The sequence below is a fragment of the Osmerus mordax genome, chromosome 1, assembly GCF_038355195.1.
Source record: "Osmerus mordax isolate fOsmMor3 chromosome 1, fOsmMor3.pri, whole genome shotgun sequence".
Lineage (NCBI taxonomy): Eukaryota > Metazoa > Chordata > Actinopteri > Osmeriformes > Osmeridae > Osmerus > Osmerus mordax.
Genome location: NC_090050.1, coordinates 11,946,965 through 11,971,301, shown reverse-complemented (window position 1 = coordinate 11,971,301; position 24,337 = coordinate 11,946,965). Strand labels below are relative to the sequence as shown.

The 24,337-nt window shown below is 50.9% G+C and overlaps 2 protein-coding genes across 2 annotated transcripts; both read right to left on the bottom strand.

Annotated features, from left to right (window-relative positions):
* Positions 1-774: 774 nt before the first annotated feature.
* On the bottom strand, positions 775-22,052 carry il17rd (interleukin 17 receptor D). Its single transcript, XM_067243353.1, has 14 exons — positions 21,882-22,052; positions 10,042-10,102; positions 8,912-9,037; positions 5,977-6,095; positions 5,517-5,637; positions 5,268-5,312; positions 5,009-5,160; positions 3,792-3,857; positions 3,636-3,690; positions 3,249-3,359; positions 2,856-3,040; positions 2,303-2,431; positions 1,172-2,081; positions 775-906 (listed from the first exon to the last, which is right to left on the bottom strand). The coding sequence occupies exons 1-14, from the start codon at positions 21,999-22,001 to the stop codon at positions 782-784; spliced, it is 2,325 nt and encodes a 774-aa protein (XP_067099454.1). The 5' UTR covers positions 22,002-22,052; the 3' UTR covers positions 775-781.
* Positions 22,053-23,659: 1,607 nt separating this feature from the next.
* On the bottom strand, positions 23,660-24,337 carry hesx1 (HESX homeobox 1; the record flags this gene model as incomplete). The annotated part of the gene is made up of 3 exons (XM_067245707.1): positions 23,660-23,770; positions 23,963-24,064; positions 24,230-24,337. Coding segments are annotated over 3 exons (321 nt in total), but the record flags the coding sequence as incomplete, so codon positions are not given.

Below are 24,337 nucleotides of genomic sequence, written 5' to 3'. Positions count from 1 at the left end.
AAAAGTGCTTCAACACAAATACTTTTGAGCACGTTGTAACCAACCCTGTTTGTGTGCCTCCAAACTGATTTAATTGACAATAAATTAAAGAGAACTATGCACAGATTGTCCCCTCTTCATTCCACATTCTACCCAGTATAGGACTGCAGCACAGCCAACACCCACTGGCACTCAGTCTAAAAGCACTTAGCCGTTAAGAAATGTTAACCTGGTAAGAGCTGACAGGTGCTAATCTGAAGTACTTTGAACCACTAACATATGACATCTAAATGGGGGTAGGTTGTAAAACGATACAACCACTTTGGTTAGATAGCTCCTTACTGCTGTTCCATGGTTCACACCACTGCAGGTACTCCTACAGTTGACAAACATACGGATTCTGACCTCGACCCGACTTAACCCACGAATGGTGGAGCATGTGACAGTGCACTCTGGGTAATCCGTTGTCACTTTCTGGAGGTGGCCCCACGCATCGTTTCCCCCATGGAGGTCTCAGGAGCGTGTCTGTTATTAAAGTTGAATAGTCACACATTAAAGTGGCGTTGCAAGTCCAGGGTCGTGTGAGTCGTGAGCTCCCCTCGTGAACAGGGGAGTATTCAATTTCTATTTGTTCCCTTTCAGTTGAATGGTGACGTGGAGGGAACAACACCGGAATGGAACACAGCCCAGGGAGTCATGAGGGTGGTGGGGGGTGGAGTTGTAGGGGGGGGGAAGGTGTGGTGGGGGGAGGTTCAGGGGGGGGGAGGTGTGGTGGGGGGAGGTGTAGGGGGGGGAGGGCCCACTAAAAGGGTGCTACAGGAGTCAGTCCTTCACTCTGCTCTGGGTGGTGGTGGGGGTGCAGTGCGGCTTTACACACGGTGGGGACGCTGCAATGCAGGGAACCAACAGCAGGGGGCTCTTCGTCTCCTGGGAACACACACACACACACACACACGACTATAGTTAGGCAAGCTCCACATACAGCAGCCCCCACTGACAGGAGGCTGTTCCTTAGTCGATGTTCCTTTCTCACGGCTACTGATAGAATCGGGTTAAACCGAGCCTATAGAAGACAGATAGTGTAAGTGGGCAGGAAACATCAGATAAATAAAACAGGAAGCTTAACTGACTCTGCCATCTCAAAAGGTCGGATTTCCCCAACGAGGTGACGCGCCTAGGGGAGGAGTCTTACCCAGTCCCGAGGAGGAGGATTCGCTGTCGGCCAGGGAGGAGGTGTCAGCTTGGTCCGGGGACAGCCCTTCCATCAGGGGGATGGACAGCTCTGATGACGGCACAGACGAGTCGTAGATGCCCGAGTCCCGGGGCATCTCAGGGGGGCTGGCAGAGCCGTCCCCCTGGGGAGAGGTTCTAAGGGGCGGACCATGCGAGGAGGGGCCCCCAGCCCCGGAGGTCTCCCCATGGGCCTGGCAGGAGCCGGGCCCGGGCAGGGAGCAGTGTCCCAGGCTGAGGCTGGGGGACAGCACCAGAACATTCCTCCTCAGGGTCCCCTCGCCCTCCGAAGGAGACTTGAAGACCACCTCGTTGAGCACCAGCCCCGAGTCAAACTTCTCCAGGGGAGGAGTGGCCGAGCTGCACACGGAGTCGGAGGTGGAGGCCGTGCGGAGGCTCTGGGGCGGGAGAGGGGGAGCGGGGAGCGGCGCCGGCATCAGCCGCCTCTCGAACCAGTCGGGCTCGGTGGCCACGTGCTGGTGCATGTTGCAGATGGCCACGTAGAGCGAGCGGCCCGACTTGCTCCGGAAGTAGTTCCTCTTGGAGACGTTCAGGGGCTGCGGCTCGTGCTCGGCCGGGCCGGGCCGGCGGGAGTGGAGGCGGGAGAACATCTGGGGCAGCTGGTCCATCAGCTTGTACCTGGGCGCCAGGCCGAGGAGCGTGGGCACGTCGCTCTCCTGGGAGTAGTCGAAGTACACCGCCATGAAGCGAGACAGGTCCTGGGAGCTCTGGCAGGCCTCGCGCAGCTTCTCTGCGATCATGGCTACGGCCACGATGAAGAGCTCGGCGCCGCCGGAGCCAGCCACGCCCGGGGAACCGGTGCTGCCGGAGGCCGCTCGGCTAGCCGGGGCCTTGCCCTTACGGCTCCTCTTCTACAACAGGTGGAAACACATGAGAAATTAGACACTCATACTGTTTATACGTCAAATACGTATAAACTATACATAAAACCTTTTATGTTATTCCATAGTTTTGTCTTCTATAAAAAAAAGGAAATTAACTGCACCTTTCAGTCTGTAAAGAGCAACAACAACAGTGTACATGAAGTCATGCTTCCTGCCAGACAGTGGTAATCAGAGCGGTGACTAGGTACCTCCACATAGTGCTTCAGGCCCCTGGAGCAGACAGTGATGATGCAGTGAGCCTCGTCTATCTGCCGGCTCAGCCACGACATCTGGCCCTCCTTACAGATCTCCAGGTGCTCCCACAGGTCCAGCACCACCTAGACGCACATCCACACACGTTCTACTCATGAGCTGGTTGACAAGCGGAATCACGTTTTTTTTTACAACTGGTGTCATATCAGATGGTTGTTATAGACACACAGCAGTACACTTTTAATGGGCAGCATCACCTCTGGTACACCTCAAACATAGCAAGATCATTATGGGTAATAAGTGGTACTGTCTCTTCCAAAAATAATTATGACTGTCATTCCGGGATTAATTATATTTGAATCAAAGTGAAATGACACGTACTGAAACTCTGTAACATTAAAAGTGGCATTTCCCAACATTAGCCAGTAGGTGGCACCGTATCCACATCAGTCATATTGCAAGTCCACCTGCTACATGAACAACAAATGCTGACCAAACTACGTTTTATAATGATCTCATCTGTCATCCAACCACCTCTGTGGGCCTCACCTCACAACCACAGAAGTCCTGGAGGAAGAAGGCGAAGCTCTGGATGACGTCCTGGTGTTTGGGGCAGTCCTTGGAGGAGTAGCAGACGAACACCTTGGGTCTGGGGCGGGGTCGGTCGGCGTTCAGCGCCGTGACGTGAGAGGACGACTCGGAGCTCTCCTCGTCCAGGTGGGAGTAAATGTTCTCTGTGTTCGAACACAGTGAGGAGACAGAGATGAAGGGAAGGGAGGAAGAACCAAGCCTGGTAGAGGAGTAGCACCGTGTCCAGAGCCTCATCTGAACCACCCCAGTTCGAAACAGAAGAGTCACTTCAGGAGCATCTAACCAGGCCTGAAGACCACAGTCCCTCCCTCCCTCTCCTTAACCTCTGGTCTACCGTTAGTCTGGACTCACCTTGTTGCTTCTTGCGACACATGACAGTGAAGAGTGTGGCGAAGGCCGACATGACCACCAGCGGGACGGTGATGGCCATGGCTCGGATAGGCCCCGCCCACGGGGAGTGGACTGCAGAAGACAGGAGAACAAAGTCACCATCCGAACTGGACATCTCTACAATGTAATACTGTGACATACTGTACATCTCTAGAATGTAATACTGTGACATACTGTACATCTCTAGAATGTAATACTGTGAATGTAATACTACGGAATGAATAAAATGTCATAGACTGACTGTATTGTAGTAAGTCTGGAGTATGAAGTATGATGGGAACTCGAAAATATCGGATGTGGTGTTTCTGACATCTGTGTGTGTGTGTGTGTGTGTGTGTGTGTTCCTACCTTGGCTGACATGGTACTGAGCCTGTCTCCTGGTGTTGTTGCTGTCATCTCTCAGCTGGGGGATGAAGAAAGAGAAGAAGAAATGAGCCGTCCCGTTTAATGACGTGTGTGTGTGTGTGCTGTATTCGTTTGTTTTGCGTGCGTGATCATCTGTACCTCTATTGCATAAGTCCCTGGTATTACATCTTGGAGGACACACGTTGTTTTAGGCAAAGTGAATTCCTGCAAAACACAAACGACGGGCCGTTAAACAGAGTTCCGCCATGTTGGGATAAACGCACAGGTTCGGCGGCGGACGTGGCCCGATCCGCACCGTGACACGGCTGCCCTGCCCAGGTTGGAGAGGAGGGGTCTGGCCAAGCGCTTCCAACAGAAGGACTGGGAGTACCTCGGTCTACCCAGACAAGCCCAGGGGAGCTTCGTCTATCCTCTGTCCCTGCTCCTGCCCGTGATGACAGGAACAGACACGGCCTGTTCCAGCTCCACATCCCTGAAGGTTGTGGATCATCTTCCCCCATGGCTCCTGAGAACCGAAAAATCCTTCTCCAGGAGGTTTCTGTGAGCATCCATTTTCCACAAAGGGACGTAGGCATCTTGGACAACAACCAGTGTTTGCAGCTCACAGATTGGTCGTCAAGGTATCACCGAGACCTTCAAGGGGCTCAGAGCTCTCCTCATTGGTCAGAACCAGAAGCAGACCACGGGATAGGGTAGATCAATGGAGACCGCAGGAGGATCGGGGGAGTTGACGTGCTTTTCCCAGCAGCTGGGACAGTCCAACAGGGGCCCATAGCTCTCTGCTGCAGCCTGAGAACTCTCTCCTCCCAAACTCAGCGCTGCAGAATAATGAGGCCTGGCTGGGAAAACACTCTAGCACTGACTTTCTGTTTGTGTGTGTGTGTGTGTGTAGGGGGATGGGCATGTGAGTGTGTGTGTGTGTGTGTGTGTGTGTGTGAGGGGGGTGCTTGTGAGTGTGTGTGTTTGTGTGTGGGCCTTGTGAGTGTGTCGACCCCAGTCCGAGAGGAATGAAGGGTCATCTGTCATCTCCCATGAGGCCCAGGTACTTCAGAGTGGAACATTCCGGTGTACCAGAGCTATGCAGACAGTATCCTTTCCTACCATACCGTACAGAACCAGACCATGACATACAAGACCAGACCAGGTCATACAAGACCAGACCAGGTCATACAAGACGACACTCGGTCATACAAGACTAGACCAGGTCATACAAGACCAGACCAGGTCATACAAGACGACACTCGGTCATACAAGACCAGACCAGACTAGACCAGGTCATACTACACCACCAATTCCTCCATGTCCGATATAAAAACATCCGGTATCCTCACTGAGGTTCTGCTTGAAGTTCTTACCGGTTTGCAGCGTTTCAACCTGAAGGGGCCTTCCTGGCGGAGCTTGTAGTACAGGTAGTAGATGCTGAAGCCAAAGGTGGAGGGGGCAGGGTCAAACGCCACGTGCAGACTGGAGCCAAGCTGGGAGATGTTGAGGCTCTTAGGCTTCCAGACTGGAGAACGGTGGGAGAACGAGAGACAGAGTTAATGATCCAGAGCAAAAATAGCCTTGTTTACCTTGTATCTGTCAAGCAGTATGAGAGGAAATATTTGAACTCACATGGTTTGCATACAAGGTTGTCTGGTCCCAGAAGCACCTCGCAGGCTGGGGGGGGGGGGGGGGGTGGAGGACAGACAGAACCGGTTAGAACAGGATTCTCCATCAACACTCCCAGCTACCACTCTTGTGAGCCTTGTAAAACCACACACCCACACACACAATCGCACATGGCTGTGCACATACATACACACACACACACAGACACACACGTACATACACACAAACAGTTGGAAGGTCGAGGAGGCTTACAGTTGGTCCTGAGGAAGGATGGGGGAAAGAAGCTATCGTTCATGAAGGTGGGGAAGGGCACGACCCGGACCATGTAGTCCATCTCAAAGGCCAGGCCAGGAAAGGGCTGCGAGCTCAACCTCTGTGACACATAAACACCACACAATGAGCAGGAGGAATCGTCTTCTGCATCAAACAAACACATCCTAAGACAGACTAATACACGCATTTGATTTTCTCAATCGTTTCACATTACTGCTTACCTTGGAACATTGAATGTGACATTCATGTGAATGTGACATTCATATGTTACGTAAAGGACCGAGAGCAACAAAAAAAGGAACAATATTTCAAAATGGCTCTGCGGCCTCACACTGCCCGCAGAGTCTTTTCCCACAGGTTATTGCTCCATTGGTCTGACATGTTTGTTACCTATCTTCCCATCCGTTCTCCAGACAGTCCCCAGGTCGAGGTTACCCACCACGTTCTTGTAGGAGAAGTTTAGCTGGCGTGGCTCTTTGAGGATCATGTGTTGACACTGCTTCCCCTCTGGGTTCTTGTCCTCCAGGTACACCCTGAACCCCTTGATGTGTTCGATACCTGACGACAGACACACGCCTGGGTTAGACACACACCTGGGTCAGACACACACCTGGGGCGGGCACACACCTGGGTCAGACACACACCTGGGTCAGACACACACCTGGGTCAGGCACACACCTGGGACACACACCTGGGTCAGACACACACCTGGGTCAGACACACACCTGGGGCAGGCACACACCTGGGTCAGACACACACCTGGGTCAGACACACACCTGGGTCAGACACACACCTGGGTCAGACACACACCTCGGTCAGACACACACCTGGGTCAGACAGGGCAGTGCTTCCTAAAGTGTGGTGTGGACTACCTGTAGCGGATATTACTCCGAGACAAGAATGGAAATGGTGGAAATGGACGAAGCTAGCCTGAGGCTAACTAGAGCCCCTGTTTACACCTAGCATTCACATGCGTCTTGGGTGATCCGATCACAAGGGGACGTCTCGAAGTAAGTCGGGTCTCACTTGGGATTACAATGCATTTCCACCTGCCTTCGATTGACCTCTTCTGATCGTATCTCACTTCCCATCTCTATACACACAAGTACATCATCTCCATTTGCATCCCAATGCTGATTTGCCGCCGTTGGCCTGCAAATGAGTTCTTAAAGCAGAGGACGCACACCTGGGCCTATAGCTGTCCACCTGGGATGGGATCACCCAAGATGCATGTTGATGCCAGGAGCAAACAGGGCCCAAGTATTAACTTGTGTGCAACCAAAAAAGCAGGAAAACCTGCCATGCAAAAGCATTGCTCAGATTAGTCCTCGATTCAGATGGAAGTATGAGGATGGAAATGGAAAGACCATGAGGGGAGAGAGGGGGAGGGCGGGAGGAGGGAGGGAGGGAGGGAGGGAGGGAGGGAGGGAGGGAGGGAGGGAGGGAGGGAGGGAGGGAGGGAGGGAGGAGGGAGGGAGGGAGGGAGGGAGGGAGGGAGGGAGGGGGAGGGAGGGAGGGAGGGAGGAGGGCGGGAGAGCAGGGTGGGGCACAGGAGGAGGCTGCTACTTGGAGCCTCTCAGAACTTGGGAGTAACCTGCACTTAACACTGTTGTGTCTACATGCACAACTTTAGACTTTCCAAGGCTGCAACTCCTGGGAGTCCGAAGAAATTCACACACGCAAAAAGGAGACAGTTTAACCCCCCCCCCAAGTTGTTGTGTTTTATGAGTACCATGATGTGACTGTGCAGAAGAGGCTGTCCTGGCCGTGCCACAGGACTGTGCGTGCCAGCAGAGCATTCCCATGCCCTTCTGTGTGTGCCAGCACACCTCTCTTCTAATTGCATTTCTGTCTTATCGTTATGCGGCGGCGGCGCACAACACACTCGCTCTCTCTCTTTCTTCCTAACACACTCGTGTCTGCACGCGCACACACACACACAGGCTCGCTTTCTAGCACACACATGCACGCGCGCACACACACACACTCACAGAAGCACACACATGCACATGAAGAACTCTGTTCCACAAACACGCGGAGACACACAAACAGGAACACACTCTCCGTGTGGTTCCTATTACCCCAGTGGGGAGCGGAGCAGAAAGAGCCCGGTCTCTTTGTGGCGGGTGTAACTCCACACCACCTCTGATAGCATCAGGCTGCACAGTCAACATACTCGCCGAGACACCCAGGGTAAGATCACGGAAACGAACACACACACACACCCACACACACACACAAAAGCTGTCCAACTGGTTGTGCTGTCTTCAGGCATGTTCTCCTCTCATATGCAGTTAGCCTTTCATACCCTCCCCTCCCTTTCTCTCTCTCATCTTTCGCAGGCCGTTTTTTATTTTTCTTTCCTTCACCCCGTCTCTCCCTCTCCCTCTCCCTCTCCCTCTCCCTCTCCTGTTCTCTCCCTGTGCCATTTCCCCCTCTGCATGTGCTTCTACTCTGTGGGCCCACCTGAGCAGTGTTGAGTCCTGAGCCAGAGGGATTAGGGTTCGAAAGACAACAGGGCTCATTGTCACCGGGCCGGGGCTGAGGCGCTCACGTTACGGATTCAACAGACACCCCCCCACACACCCCCCCATCCCGGAAGCAAAGGAGGCTTCCCTCCCTCCCCCCCCCCTCCCTCCCTCCCTCCCTCCCTGTCTCTTTGGTCTCTGTCACGCGCATGCATGGGCGCACACTGAACTCTACTCTCTACACTCGTTTAGACACACCCTCACACACTCCTTTCTCTCGCACACACACACACATTCTTCCGGAGACAAATCACGGCATTGTGTGTGTGCAGGGATGGATCCCTTCCTTCTCGGCCAGGGTGGTGTGACAGTCAGGGTTAAGGAGTAAGCCTACAGGCGGACGGAGGGAGGGAGGGAGGGGAGGGGAGGGAAGAGGAGGGGAAGAGGAGGGCCTGGCTCTTTGATCAGGACAGACAGAGCAGCACAGCTCAGGGCTTTGAAGCTCCGGGCCTTTCTCTCCCTCCTCTGCTAGCTCATGTTTCCTCTCTTCCCATCAGCTCAAGTCCGGGGACACGGAAGATAAATCACTGCCCTGTGAGCAACCAGGCATGGTGAGGGAACAGGCACAACCTCATGGGTCCTGACCATGAGGAGAGAGAGAGAGAGGAGAGAGACACAGAGGGAGAGAGAGAGAGAGAGAGAGAGAGAGAGAGAGAGAGAGAGAGAGAGAGAGAGAGAGAGAGTGAGAGAGAGAGAGAGAGAGAGGAGAGAGAGAGGAGAGAGAGAGAGAGGAGAGAGAGAGAGAGAGAGAGAGAGAGGGAGAGGGAGGGAGAGAGAGAGAGAGAGAGAGAGAGAGAGAGAGAGAGAGAGAGAGAGAGACAGACAGAGGAGAGTGAAATCCTGTACCTAGGGGACTGGGCATCCAGTGAACCACCACAGCAGCCTGGCTGTCACAGGCCAAGTGGCTGAAGGTCACGTTGGTCACCTCATGGATGGCGTGTTTCCCCAGCGGGTTCCAGTTCAGGGAGCAGTCTGGGGACAAAAGAGAAAGGGAGAGAAAGAGAGAAAAATAGTTCATCGAAACAATTCCTCTAAAGATTTCGGTGGAGCTATATCCGAAGGCCTTTCACACATTTTTATTATTATCGAGGAGGTTGGAGGTTGGGTCATCGAAACAATCGCTCCAAAGATTTCAATGGAGCTATACACCGAGGCCTTTCACAATATCGTATTATTGAGGAGCTTTTCTCCATAACAGTGACCTTCTCCTTGCTGCTTGGGCCGCTTTGGTTTGGGTACTCTTCAGCACTTTGTGACACATTGTTTCAGCGGGATACGGAGGGGTGGCAATGTCCAGCCAAGCAAGGCGACTTCTCACCCTCTCTTCTTCTCCTCCTCCATATCTTCCCTTCCTCCCCTCCCCACACACTCCCCTCCACCCTCCCTCCCCGGTAGGCATCTCATTGGAGAAAGAGGCAAGGTAGAGGAAGAGGAAGGAAGAGGAGCAGCCAGTCGTGTCCTGCACACGCCCACCCCCCTACAATGCCACCCCCCCCCCATCCCCCCCCCCTCCCCCACCCTCTGAGCTCAGGCTGATTGTGATGCTAAAAGGAGCAAAGCCGTTCCCTCCAGCAGTCAAGGACAAAGGCCAGCCACCACTGGGGGGAACGCAGGATTTGGCTACAGGAGAGAAACTTGACTTCTGGACTAACAAAGGTTAGTTAGGGATGGGGGCTGGGGGTCATGGGGGGATTGGGGGATGGGGGCTGGGGGTCATGGGGGATGGGAGTTCTCCACTGAGGCTGGGAAGATTATAAAACACTCCCTCAGTGTCAAACAAGGAGTCAAAATGCCTGAAAGTTTGGAAAACTTTCATATTTCATTATTATACTGAATGGCATTTTTCTGTTCAGAACAGATCTGTTGAAGAGTTCTTCTCTCCGGACATGATATACTTTGAGCGCTTCTAATCTGAACGATACGTATTGGAGTTGTTGAGTTTTGAGCCTGGTTCCAATGCATGCAAGGCTACTCACTGTCATTGCGGAGCGTGATCCCGAGCCTGCGGCCACTCTCGTCAGAGCTGGACTGGAGCACCTGTGCACAGAGACAGAGAGGACGTCAGCAACAACAACAAAGACCAAAGCCAGCAAAGGCTGACAAAAACATTACATAACTGACATGTATCTGATCAAGAGTAAGCCGATACTTGTATTATCAGATTACTCTCCATGAAACATGCATATATATTTGACAATAATATACGTACATATAAAAATATAGCAATATATAATCGAATGTATCTAATGACATATGGTGTACACTATGTCGGGATGGGTTCAATAGGGAGCATGTGTAAAGACAGGAGACGCTGGCAGAGTTGAGAGGAGAGAGAGGAGAGAGGAGAGAGGAGAGAGAGGGGGAGAGGAGAGAGGAGAGAGAGAGGAGAGAGAGAGAGGAGAGAGAGGGAAAGAGGAGAGAGAGGGGGAGAGAGGAGAGAGAGGAGAGAGAGGGAAAGAGGAGAGAGAGGGGGAGAGAGGAGAGAGAGGGGGAGAGAGAGAGGAGAGAGAGAGAGCGAGAGAGAGAGAGAGAGAGAGAGAGAGAGAGAGAGAGAGAGAGAGAGAGAGAGAGAGAGAGAGAGAGAGAGATGAGCGAGGAGTGAGAGAGAGAGAGCGAGAGAGAGAGAGAGAGAGAGAGAGAGAGAGAGAGAGAGAGGAGGAGAGAGGCCGGCTGGCAGAGTTGAGAGGAGAGAGAGGAAAGGGGAAGTGAAACAAGCTGGCAGACAGAAGAGAGAGAGGGGGAGAGGAGAAAGGCCGGTTGGCAGAGTTGAGAGGAGAGAGAGGAGAGAGCGAGAGAGGTGGGGGGGGAGAGAAGCAGGCTGGCAGAAACAGACAAGAACCCCCCACACACACACCCCCATCAGAGATCTAATCTCCCCCATCAGGCTGGTGCAGAGAGAGGAAGCCCTTATCAGCAGGGCACGATACGACACAATTAACCCTGACAAGGCAGCCAGACAAAGCCTGGGACAAGACCCGGCGTCTCCACTGAGAGACCGGAATTTACTACAAATACAGATAACTGTGGGACAATGTTGTGGAACTGTGAAACAACTGGCTGGAAAACACAGTATAAGTGATTTTATGAATCCAGTTACTGATTAAATATGGATTTAAATGAATGCTTGTCCAAGAGAATCGCCATTCATTATAAGGTTTATAGCTCTGTCTATGAATGTACCAAGACCAATAAAACTCCAGTACCCCATGTTCCCCTCCTCCCAGGAAGTGTATTAAAAAGGCCTCCAGCCAGGTCAACCCCCACACAAACCCCCCCCTCCCATCTCCCACCCCCCAGGCCAGTCCAGACCTGCAGCAGATGTTAAAGAGGGGTTAGAAATGAGACAAAAAGGACCACAGTTTGACTGAAGCCATTCGCTTCCTCACTTTCTCTCTCTGCTTTCGCGCACCTCCACTGAACCCAGAACTGGGGCCTCAAGTCTCCGTCATACCAACAAGCCTCTCCCGCAATTCAACAGCTTCTGTCAGGTCGGCACTCCAGCTGCACGTTCCTGCTGCATCACCACGGAGCTCCCTTCCAAGGAGAGGACATACTTGAATCTCTGAGAATGCTATCGTAAAGTCAAAAGTCCCTACGGGGCCCCTTCCCAGTCCTTCTAATAGGCAAATGTCAGTGAAGGGACGTTGTGTTTACTGGCAGGGGGGAGGAGGGGGGGGGGTTGTGGCAGAGCGAGGTGTCGGGAGGCGGGCCGCAGGGGCTGTCTAATGGGCCTGGTCTCTGCTCTCCTGGGCTTTAACACCCTGCTCCCAGCAGGGGTCTGGGGGGGGTCACAGCAGACGGGCAGCTGCGCGGGCCCCCCCCAGACACACCTGCAACCATCACAAGAGACCCACAGTCATTAAACCCCTCCCCCTGACCCAACCTCGAGCCTCACACCCCCACTGCCGCCGTCTACAGCCTCACACCTCCAGAGCAGCGGAAAGGGAGGAGGGGGGGGGGGGGGATGGGGTGGTGGGGGGCTGGTAAGGCACAACGCTTGCTAATAAGCCTGTCGCACACGCTCCCCTGCAACACCCTCCCTTCCCACCATTTACACACACACCATTTACAGTCTCACACACACACACACACAGGCGTCACAAACAAGCCCACATTCAGCCAGACACACACACACCCTTTAAAGTATCCCCCACAGCTGTCATAAACCGAAGAATGCACACACCAGAACAAGCCTTTTTTAATTGTATTCGAGATGGATATTAGGAGTTGAAGATGAAGACTTTCGTGTTTTGTCTGATGTCGCTGCTCTCATACTTTTAAGTAATCCCTCCCTCTCCCCCTCCATAACGAGTCAACAGAAGTCTTAAAAACATCAAATGGACAGCTCGGGCGGTGCCCAGGGCTGCGGCAGGGCTCCATAAACCCCCCCCTCCCCCTCGGAGGTGCTTTCCTGCTGGCAGCGAGGTGACAGGAGGGTCAGAGCACGGGTCACCTCGAACAGCGGCTAACACATCCTGGCTACAGGGGACATAGACTGTCCCAAACACAGGCACAGGCAGGCACAGTCAAGAGGACTGAGACTGCTCTGAATGGGAATTGATGGGGCCTCGTCCGCTCTCATTCAAACGGCACAATTTCCTTGAAACGATTCCCTGAAATTCCACGGCCGACGATGAGCAGATAAAAACTAAGATAAAAGCAGGGAGGAAAGGGAGGAGAGGGTGCTGTGTGCGAGGTGCGCCGGATGTTGCATGAGAGGCTGGCGTGCCGTGGAGTCATAAAGCAGTGAGACGAGTCTCAACAGAGCCAAGCAGCAGGTGAGAGACTGGTGTGAGTGTGTGAGTGTGTGTGTGTGTGTGTGTCTGTCTGTGTAAAGGCACCGTCTGAAACCAGGTGTTCCATCTTCCCTTCTGTCTGAATAATAACAATAATTAGATCATCAGAGAGAGAGAGAGAGAGAGAGAGAGAGAGAGAGAGAGAGAGAGAGAGAGAAAGAGGGCGAGGGAGGAAGGGAGGGAGGGAAGAAAGGAGAGAAAGAGCGAAAAGGAGAGAAAGGAGGGTGAGGCAGAGAGACTGCTTCACAGACATGCCCGTCTCTCCCATACACAGCCCCCTGAGGCACCAGAAGACCTTTCCGGAACATTCGTCCTTCAGCACAGTGCCTCTTCTCCACTCAAAAGGATATTGCTCAAATGGCTGCTTAGCTAAGTGAGGGTTGGAGCTGGGCAAGGTAAAGACTATAATGCTGCTCATGATAAAGATGGGTGTATTGTTTGTTGGTTGGTCACAACCGGTGTTTAAATGACTCTGGTCAGAATCAAAGTCTGGCTGTTGTTGTTTTCTCTGGCAGCCAACTTCACACCTGAAATCAATCGAATGAGAACATACGCAGGGCGGCAGAGTTATGAGGGGAGATGGTTCTCTTTAAATAGCCCATTAGCAGCAAGCCAGATGGAGACAACAACTCCACACACACCAGCTGAGAGATCTGGAAAGAGAAGGGGGAACTATGTGTTTGATCCCTGCTTGGGAACCCCTCCACACACCCCTCCCCTGCCCCTCAATACACCCCTCCACCCCTCCTCCGCCCCTCAATACACCCCTCCTCCGCCCCTCAATACACCCCTCCACCCCTCCACACACCCCTCAATACACCCCTCCACACACCCCTCCACCCCTCAATACAGCTCTCCGTCCCGCCACCCACACACCCCTCGAACCCTCCACCCACTCCTCCACCCTTCCGTCCCTCCACTCGCCCCTCTTCTCCAGGGGGGCGGTACGGCACTGTGTCTTCTCCTCAGATGAAACATGGGCTCCATCATCTCCTGTTGACTGAACGGAGAGCAGATGTGATGGGGATCCATCCCCGGCACTGATTCATTAAAGCCCCCTCACTCACAGCTGCTCTCAGGGGAGGGAGGGAGGGAGGGAGGGAGGGAGGGAGGGAGGGAGGGAGGGAGGGAGGGAGGGAGGGAGGGGAGGGAGGGAGGGAGGGGAGGGAGGGAGACCCGGGGAGGTAAGGGGCGGGCGGGTGAGGGGGTTATGGTTTTGTAACTACTAATCTTACTGCCTGGTGAGGGGGGCGGGGGGCTTGGCGAGGGGGGCAGGGGGTGGCATGTTCCTAATGACCCAGTAACATTTGTTGGGCTCATGTGTGTACGGTGTCGTACCCCTGTGGTACGAGGCTAGAGCGTGCGGGAACAGGCCTTGTGTCGAGTCACTGTACAACTGGCATGAAGAGAGAGAGATAGATGAAAAAGAAGACAACAAAAAAAGACACAAAGAAAATTTCACATGTATCTGCTTAACTATGATGTCAGTTATCCAGCAATAACACATTGATTTCAACAAATGATTTGCTCCAAAGGCCTCAAAACTCCCAGAAGTGAAAATAAACTAATGTTGAGGGTTTTATTTACACTGTTTGTCCAAATGCCAAGAAGATCAAAAAACAACAACGGTGGGAGGGTTACTGTGGAGAAACATCAACAGTCTCACACCGGGACACAAGTCCCTCCTAACACCGGATCAATAATCACAGAAAATCATGCCTGAGGGGACATTTAGATAAAGAGTTAGATAAACACTACAACATAGCAGATTTGCTCCTGTTAGTCAAGATGGTGGCTGGAGAGACACGCCAGGTCCAGGTCCAGCCCTACCCCAGGTCCAGCCCTACCCCAGGTCCAGCCCTACCCTAGGTCCAGCCCTACCCTAGGTCCAGCCCTACCCCAGGTCCAGCCCTACCCCAGGTCCAGCCCTACCCCAGGTCCAGCTCTACCCCAGGTCCAGCCCTACCCCAGGTCCAGCTCTACCCCAGGTCCAGCCCTACCCTAGGTCCAGCTCTACCCCAGGTCCAGCCCTACCCCAGGTCCAGCCCTACCCCAGGTCCAGCTCTACCCTAGGTCCAGCCCTACCCTAGGTCCAGCCCTACCCCAGGTCCAGCCCTACCCCAGGTCCAGCTCTACCCCAGGTCCAGCCCTACCCCAGGTCCAGCCCTACCCCAGGTCCAGCATTACCCCAGGTCCAGCCCTACCCCAGGTCCAGCCCTACCCCAGGTCCAGCCCTACCCTAGGTCCAGCTCTACCCTAGGTCCAGCCCTACCCTAGGTCCAGCCCTACCCCAGGTCCAGCCCTACCCCAGGTCCAGCCCTACCCTAGGTCCAGCCCTACCCCAGGTCCAGCATTACCCCAGGTCCAGCCCTACCCCAGGTCCAGCCCTACCCTAGGTCCAGCCCTACCCCAGGTCCAGCCCTACCCCAGGTCCAGCTCTACCCCAGGTCCAGCCCTACCCCAGGTCCAGCTCTACCCCAGGTCCAGCCCTACCCTAGGTCCAGCTCTACCCCAGGTCCAGCCCTACCCCAGTCCTTCCAAAGGAGGAAATTAGTACCTCTGTGGGAGCGTCCGGCCTAATCAGGCCTCTCCACGCTCTCCTGTAATCCCACATACTCTTCTCATTACCACAACATGTGTCTCCCATTTTAGACTCCAAGCCCCGCTCGCTCTCCTCCTCTCTGCTACAACTGGCTGTGTGTCCTTTATCAAGGTCTAGCAATGCTAATCAATCATCACTCCTTACCCTGGGCCGGCTGGCTGGATTTCCTCCACGACCAGACATCTTCTACTAAGAAAAGGCCAATGAGATGAAACAGGTGCCTGTGAGCAACGTGAGTCTTTCGCCCTCCAAGTCGATATTCCAGTGGTCCAATTTGCATTGTCTTTCAGTCGTTTCATTTCCTCTGCCGTCCCACAATCCATCTCCCTCAGGTCAGCATGTGGCACCCATGGGGCGAGCAAGTATCAACGTCCCAAATCTAGGCAATTCCACTCGACTCGAGAGCTGGTCTTTATAGCCTCAGCAATTACACACATCCTGATCGCTGCAGCTTGTTTGAAACAGGGGGGGCAGCTTTGATGAGGAGCCTTGGAGGCAGCCAGGGCTGAGGAGCGTTTGATGCTCGTTTGTGTCTGGATGTGGTTGCTTTGTGAATGAAGACCTCCTGTTATCCAGGGAGCTGGAAAAAAACAACTTGGAAAGCAGAGTCCTCTTTCAAAGGTTTTATCTCGTGAGGGAGAACGTAAAGAGAGATACGTAGCCGGGGAAGCGCCTGCAACCTACAACCTGGTTTGATCGTCGCTGACATCCTCTGAGGTGATATGTGTGGACCGTATTCGGGAAACGACTCAGTTAGATTTGGGTTTTACGTCGAGGTCTTTATGTCCGCTCGCATGATTGAAGAAAGCAGGCCGCGGAGATTTACTCCGTGCTTAATAAAGTGTGCTCAGTCACTGGAGGACAGTAGAGTAAAATTTAGCACCCATCTAGAAAAAAGGCTTAAGAGGCTCAAAGTCTAAATGGAGAACACGTTGTTACAACATCGCTAAACTGAACGTCCTGTGCCTAACCTCTGTGACTTTGTGTCTGAAATCACATATTTGGGAAATTCACTGGAGAAGCTGAGAAGGAGCATGTGTGTGTGTCTGGGTTTGTGTGTGGGTGAGAGTGTGTGCATGTGTTTGAGTGTGTGTGTGTGTGGGGGGGGGGGGGGGGGGGGCAGAGAGTTGTCCAGTGTGATGAGGGGGGCCTCTGGACTGTGGTGGTTGATCAGATGCTTCAGGCGATCTGGCTGGTCCCTCTCTCCCCTGACTCTGACTTTGTTTTCCTTAATGTCTTTCCTGTTTCCCTCCCATCAACGTCTGTCGCAGCGACCTGCTGAAGCACTACCACATGTTATGACATTACTGAGCAAGAACTTACAGAAAACTAATTTTTTTTTCGGTGCACAGTCGAGCCTGTTCGCACATTGGTCTGCGCTTTTTCTCTCTCAGACACACACACGCACGTTGTAAACTGCTCTGGAAGAACGCACACAAAAACTAAAAACACAAATTCAAAGCTTTGGGCCTCCAGGGGTTTCAGCAAAAGACAAATCACCGAAGTGGAGAGGTATGCCCTAACGACACCCCAGTGAGAAGATGCCAAGTGCAAGCGAACACAGACGTTTCGCCGTACCTCATACCTTCGACAGACATGAATCCTGTCCTTCTATGAAAGCTGGGGAATCTTTGTTCAACTCATCAGAAACCTGATGAGTTCTCCGGCCCCAAACACCATCTTCTAGTTTACTCAGTCACCCACAGAACCCAGCAACTGCTCCCTTGCTGACATCTTGGCTCGGGGGGGAAAAACGTTTTGTTTCCAGTTTAGAACCTTCAGTTTTCTCCAAATGGAAAAAGAATTGAATGAAATAGCGAAACCATCTATTCCTCCCGTTCCTGGGTGAACCAAACACACACAGTAGCCACACACTCCGACCACCAGTCTTGTGGAGCAGATAGATGGAGAAGCATCTTCACATCTGACCTCCAGGCTCTCTCCACACGTGGCTGTAGTTGACCCTTGGTTCTCCCCCTGAAGGAGGACAGCCAACATCCCCACAGTGATGAATAGTGGACACCTCCCTCCCCCCCTCCTCCTGCTCCCAGGGGAAGTGTTAGTCTGCTGGCCAAAAACCAAAGGTCGTCTGAGCCTATGGAGCTGGTCTACTCTACTCTGCTCGAAAGCGTTTTGAACTCTGACGTGGTTTTGGAGCTCAAATGTAGAGTGTGTGTACTTGACGATGTCCTGTTGACGTTTGAGAACATCCTGGACAATTACTTGCAGCTGATTTGTTGCTTAATTGACGCGACAGGAAACAATTCATTCCGCTGAGGTACAGGAACCTGCACTGTGACTATTGTCTAGAAATCGGATTGACCTATTTCCTTACGTTACGCAATGGTTTTGCATAATACTCCTGTGTGACATTCAGCATTGGTGCCTGAAAGAGGGAACATGTGAAGGCATGTCTTTCAACAAGCTGCCAATATCTAAACAAGGCCTAGGAGAGAGTTAGTCAACTTTACACAGCACTAAATCGACTTTTTCCTTTGGACATGGATAATGGGAGCACACCACCCCACACATGAAGTCTTCATCTCAAGCTTTGTCACTCAACCTCTGTCATCCTCCCAAGAAAATTGAAACTCTTTCCTGAGGTGGGACAATGAACAGTGGACTGGCCCCAGACTTGGCCCCCGACTCAGAAGTGACGCGAAATCTAGAGAAAAAAAAGGAGGACATCCTGTCCACTCCCTGCCAACTAAGCCAGGTTTCACAGTGCAGCGATCTTCCAGATGACATTACTGCACAATACATTTCTTCATGGGGAGAAAGAGGGCTTGTGGGATTTGGAGTGTAGTGTTTCATGCAGTAAGAATGCTGGGCGACCCCAGGGGCTTCAAGCTCTGAATAAGGACCAGGACACGAGCCTGCTCCCTTAATGGAAAAGTAGAAAAGCTGCAATTTGAGGCACGGCAAATGGAGAGGCTAATGGAGATATAGATCCACGCTGCACCAACACACACACACACACACATCAGCAAACTCTTAGAGCTAAGCTTCTATCCACGTCTAAATGTATGTTTCATGTATATAAGATACAGGATATGCAATATAGTTTTGCAACACAAAATCATTCGATTCGGCCACCCTTTACATACAGCATCACACCAGTGTTCCGTCTGGGTCAACTTTCATGTCCACTCAATGTTCCCTGCAGCCTTTGAAGAGGCCAACTGCGTAATCTCAACCTCTGCTCTCCAGTTCTGCTGGCAGGAATCGCCTTAGGGCAGCAGATCCTTGATGAGGTAGGAGGAAGGAGCAGCTAATTGATTGTAATGACTTCAATGTGTCAGGAGCAGCAATGAGTCATCAGTCATCTCCCTGGGCTAGGCTGGGCTGTTGGTCCATCGCAAGTCCAAACAATTGTGTTTGTGTGTGTGCGGATGTGTGTGGGGGTTAACGGCCATCACACACAATTCACAAATCATAAAAAGAATAATTAAAAAAACAACTGTCAACTCCTCAAACCCAAACAATGTGGCTTTCGTCGTGTTGAAATAATTCATTTTTTGTGCTTGGTAACACTTACGAGCGGCGTTCTTTCAGAACCCCCCCCCCCCCCACTCCGCCTCACTGTGACAACAGCACGACGGGCCCGATCAGCTGCACCCTGCTGGGGACAACAAACACTCTGCACTTTTAATTCACTTTTAACATACCTCCCGTTTACCAGGGAGGCCAAGCCTTTCTTCCTAAGCAGCGGGACTCCGCCAGTCAAAGGCAGCAGAGCATCTGAAAGGCAGTGGGTCCCTCATTCACCAGGCCAGGCCAGGAGAACGGCCCCTGATTCAGAACTAACCAACCAGAGACTTTCCCACAGCACACACACAAAACTGCTTCCAAGGTTACGGGCTGGTTGGGTGGTTTTCAATGCTTCCCAGAAGGACAGCGCAGGAATAACTTGTGTCCACCCCCCACCCGTGTCCCCTCCCTCCGTACATGAACTGCACACACTTTCTTCTTCTTTTTTTCTTTCACCTTCTCTCTCCCTCGCTCCCTCGCTCTCCCTGCACACCGTGGACGCACCCCCCAATATCATTCATATGCAGCCAGATGTTACAAGACAGAATAATAGGGGTGTTCCCTTAAAGGTCTGATTAAATATATAACGGGCGAGAGAGAGAGAGAGAGAGAGAGAGAGAGAGAGAGAGAGAGAGAGAGAGAGAGAGAGAGAGAGAGAGAGAGAGAGAGAGAGAGAGGGGGGGGGGGGGGGGGGGGAGAGAGGGGGGGGAAATAGAGAGAGGGTGTCCTGTCCCACATGTGCAGTCAAGCCAGGGGCTGTGTAGGATCCCAGGCTCACCACTCGAAAGAGTCTTGGCCGGCCCCATGTTTGTGTACGTCTGGGGACATTGTAAAACATTCCCCTTGTTCCCTGGCTGTGTCTCTAACACTGTAAATCCCAGGCAGACTCGGGGTCACTGATGGGGACTGGAGCACAACACTCACAGCCCAGAACCACTCGTTCTCTCATACACACACCACCGGTCACAGGCAGGTCCTTCTCTACCACTGGGAAGGAATCAGAACAACAGAACTGAAATAGATGGTTCCGATTAAAGCCACTAAAGAAGGAACATTTCATGATTGAATTACTATTACTTGACTCTCAAAGTAGGTCAAACTAGGTCCTGGACTTAAAAAGATGTCCGGAACATCTCCCGAAGCCCCCAGTCCCACCACTATTGAACACCTGCTCTGCTGCACTCTTCAACTTTATAATTCGTGGACGTATGTTTTGGAGTCTGGCCGATGTTGCGTTCAGCCGCTGACTGAATTCATCAGTTCATATCCAGATGTGTGGGAATAGGATTACACAGCTACTAATATCCATCCCATAATGAGCACCGGCTTACTGGAGTGTTCCTTCTTTTTTCTTTTGGGGGAATTATGGGGGGGAAAAAGCCATGTATTGAAAAAGCAGCCTCCATTCTCCTGTAGGAAGGGAGGGATTTGGCTCATTCAGAGAGCGCTGCACATACATTTGTAGTCGTCCTTCTTAGCGAGCCCCATGGTGAGCCTGGAACAAAACTAGCATTGAAGTCCAGGCGCTAGGAGACCCGGAAGACAAGAGCTTTAATCCAGGGCCAGCCTCTCTCTTCCTCTCTTCACAACCACCCTCCGCAGCCTTCAAGGAGACCCCAGCTCAGCCGGGCTGCGCTCAGCTGGGCTGTCGGTCCCCTTTAAAGCCCCTGCATGGGAACTAGGACACTACTAAGCTTCAACATCAATTGAACGATACCCATTCAACAATGCCTACAATGAACATAGGCTTACACCCCCTACATAGGAAAACGAATCATTTGCCTGTAATGTCGTTAGTGTGATATTATAGTTCCTAATGTGGAAGCTAAAGGTAGGCTATTCACTTAGGATATGCATTTGGCTGGCAGGTTTGTAATTTTGTCGCGCAATGGGAATGTAACTTTATGATTCGGATGAATAAAATACTACCTGACACCTGCAAAATAGCACTCTGAAGTGTTTCCTTCAGCAATAGGTCTACCATCCTCAAAGACTTTGAAGTGGCTGTTGAGGGAGGTGGCCTGTGGTTCGACAGAGGAAGTGGCCAGGAATTTTAATAGAGCAAACAGTCCCTGCGCTTCCCATGGGGAATCACTTCAAAGGCCACCCTTCCCCAAGCAGACAATGCGTTGTAGGGGCAATCACTCACTCAATAGCACGTCGGCCACAGTCAAACAAGCGGACGCCGCTCATGAAAAGACAACAAACGATACAATGCAAGGGGTGAGGGTATTCAGCATACTGCCCAAACATCAGACCAGACCCGTGGATTCGGGAAAATAGAAATAGATGTGCTTGTTAGCTTACTGCAATTTAAGAATAGGATAGCCAGGTAATATCCTATTTTTAATATATTTACTAACAGTAATTCATTTCAAAGCATACCTACCTCTAGGGATCTTTAATTTAAGGAGTTATTGATCTAGATTGTGTTACTTTTTACTTCATCAAATTAGAAGTAGGTGGCTGGAAGGGACAATTAATTGAACAAATTGGTGAGAATTTTTTTTAAACAAAAACCTGTCGCGTAAATAATCTCAACCCCAAAATGTTCAACGGCTTAGGCCTACTTTATTATAAACGTTTAATGCGTTCACAGATAACACCGCTGTAGCCTACATCAGGTAGGCTTTTGCAAGTGAGGGATACAGTAGGTCACATCAACGGCCTGGAAATAGATAGGCCAAATAATATAACCTGAAGACGTCTTCGAAAAATAATTTCAAGATTTACGCGGCGCCATTATATTTTTCTATATTGACATGTTAACTCACTATTGAACATGGAATGCAAGATGTGCGGTTACGAGTTTAAAGTTTCGAAGACACACTAAAACTTTTCAGACGCAGTGTCTGTCAGCATATCTCGGATAATTGTCATGTTTTACCTTATAGTTGCATTTTTCCGAGGTTTCTGTCTTGGTGCCAGTGGCTGGCGACGCAGAAAAGTTGTTAAAGAATAGGTATAAAGTTGTAAGTAGGTAAAATAGTCTCGCTCGCGCAGCCATCCCCGCTCTAGTCCATCAAGACCATCTGATCACGACTCTGGATCAAGCAGCTTCAGATGTTATCGAAGAGACTGACTTCCCGCAAGGTGGGGCTCTAGACCTATACCCGTAGCGCAGCCCACTTGGATACACAAGTACGTCCCTCAGAGTTTGATAAGTTGCAGCAACAATGGCAGCATATCAGCTGTTTTCCTCCTGCATCCGCCAGAAAGAAAGTTTAATATCGAGTCGAAACTTAACTGTAGAGGTATAGGCGTTCTCTGCTGCAAACACAATACAAGTTCTTAACGCCCCATTCCTACTAACACCTTGAAGCGCCCCAGGCACAGAAACTATTGGACGTGCGGTGCCGTACTACCCTGTAAGGATGAAAGTTGTTCCTTTTCACTACCTTACCTTATAAACTATACCTTTAGAACGAATGTATAAGTTGACTTTAGTTAATGAACACAAATTATCTCATTTATCAAATATGAAAAGAAAAAAAAGATCTAGAACACATTACAGAAAACTTTTTTTTCCCTACACATGTTCAGGCCCACATGACATGAAGGCGTTTTATTGTTCCAAAACAAGGGTTACATGACTGACGACCCTGTTCACCAAGTTTCTCCAATTTCTCAAACATATGACATTAAGATCAAAGAGGAGTTTACCCCAAACCTGCATGGGAAAGCTTCATTTTCTGAACAGCTACAGCCATCTCCCCTTTCAGGTGCTCTTGTGTTACCATTGAAGTCATCATGAGAAAGAAAGATTCCCCTTTGGTGACGCAAAAGAGAACACTTCTTGCAAATACTGAACCATACACCTATTATGGGGTTAGGCATTGCTGTATATCCAACAAGAAACAGAATGAGAAAAAGGCAAATTGAGAACATTATGAAAGAAAAAGAAAAACATAATTTTTCTCTCAAATCTTAATAGAGGAAATGTTTTCTGAGTGCTCTTGAGGGACCTTAAAAGAGGTTTGAGGAGAGTTCAAGAGAGATGCCATGAGCACCCCCTTGTGATCGATACAAAACTAAAACCACCCGTGGAGGATGGAAGTGCATCCCTGTTTGTGGAACAGAAGTTTGTGATGAGAGTTAACTAATGTGAAAAGACAAACAAAATGTATGCATAGCCATGTTTAGGAAATGACAACTGGCCGTGTAAACAAGCGACGGGGCAGGTCTTCTTTGTCTACTGCCCAGCACCCGTCTTTCCTGTGGCCTGCAGGGCTGGCTGCCTCCCCCCGATATACTCCTTTGTCTCTCACACCATCCACTTTTAATTACATAGCTCTGACGCTGACAAATTGGTTCCTCTCTGGGTATTTGTCCCAACAAAAAGCAGTGGCTGAGTTAAGCGCTTAACTCAGAAGCCTCCACAGGATATGAAATGGGGGAGAAAAGAGAACCTGTAACCTCAAGGGCTGTTTCACCTGTCCCTGCACAAGCCATCTAAGGTTTAATGAGCTAAATGCTATTAGGCAGAATGAGAAAAAAAAAGCATTACAGTGACTTGATCCAATGTGACACCACAGAACAATAGTATTATCTAATTTATTAATCTATTAATAAAACACAATTCGTCATTCACACATAAATAAATTATCAGAATATTGCACTGACAGAGAAAGATATACAGACAGAAATAGACAAATACAGTGTTCATTATTCTTCCTCCTCTTTTGTCTTGAGACCAGAAATGACTTTCTTCACCATGAGAAACTGAGACTCTCTGTCGGAGCGTTTCCGTTTGGCTCTGCGGTTCTGAAACCAGATCTGTGGATAAGAGGGGACAAAAAGTCAGAATCAGATTATATTCCAAATCAATAATTGTCTCTATTGGATACAGCAACACAACAGGCTTGATACAATAAAATGGTTAACATTGTAGAATATGATTGGGCTTCTCATGAAACAGATATCTTACATTGGCTTTAAACTAAACTGTGCTGGTCCAGGTAGACAAACCTGTATTCTGTCCTCCTCCAGGTGTAGTCTCTGAGCCAGCTCCTCTCTGATGTCGATACCTGGGTAGGAGTTTATGATGAACACGCTCTCTAGGATCTCGATCTGAAAAGCACAAACATCAGGAGAACATTGACAAGTAGTGACAAATAGGCTACAATCATTTGAACAAAGCTTCCAAAGTAATACCGATATAATAGTATGTATTTTTATTGTTATCGATTAGAAATCGGGAAATGTACGCCAAACTCACGCACCAGTGTTGCTTACCTGAGCGCTTGTAAACGCCGTGCGGGGTCTGCGTCCGATGTACCAGTTCAGTCTTCTTCTATGTGAATCCGAGATGTTCTGTTTACAGTTGGAGCTCCTGTCCTCAGC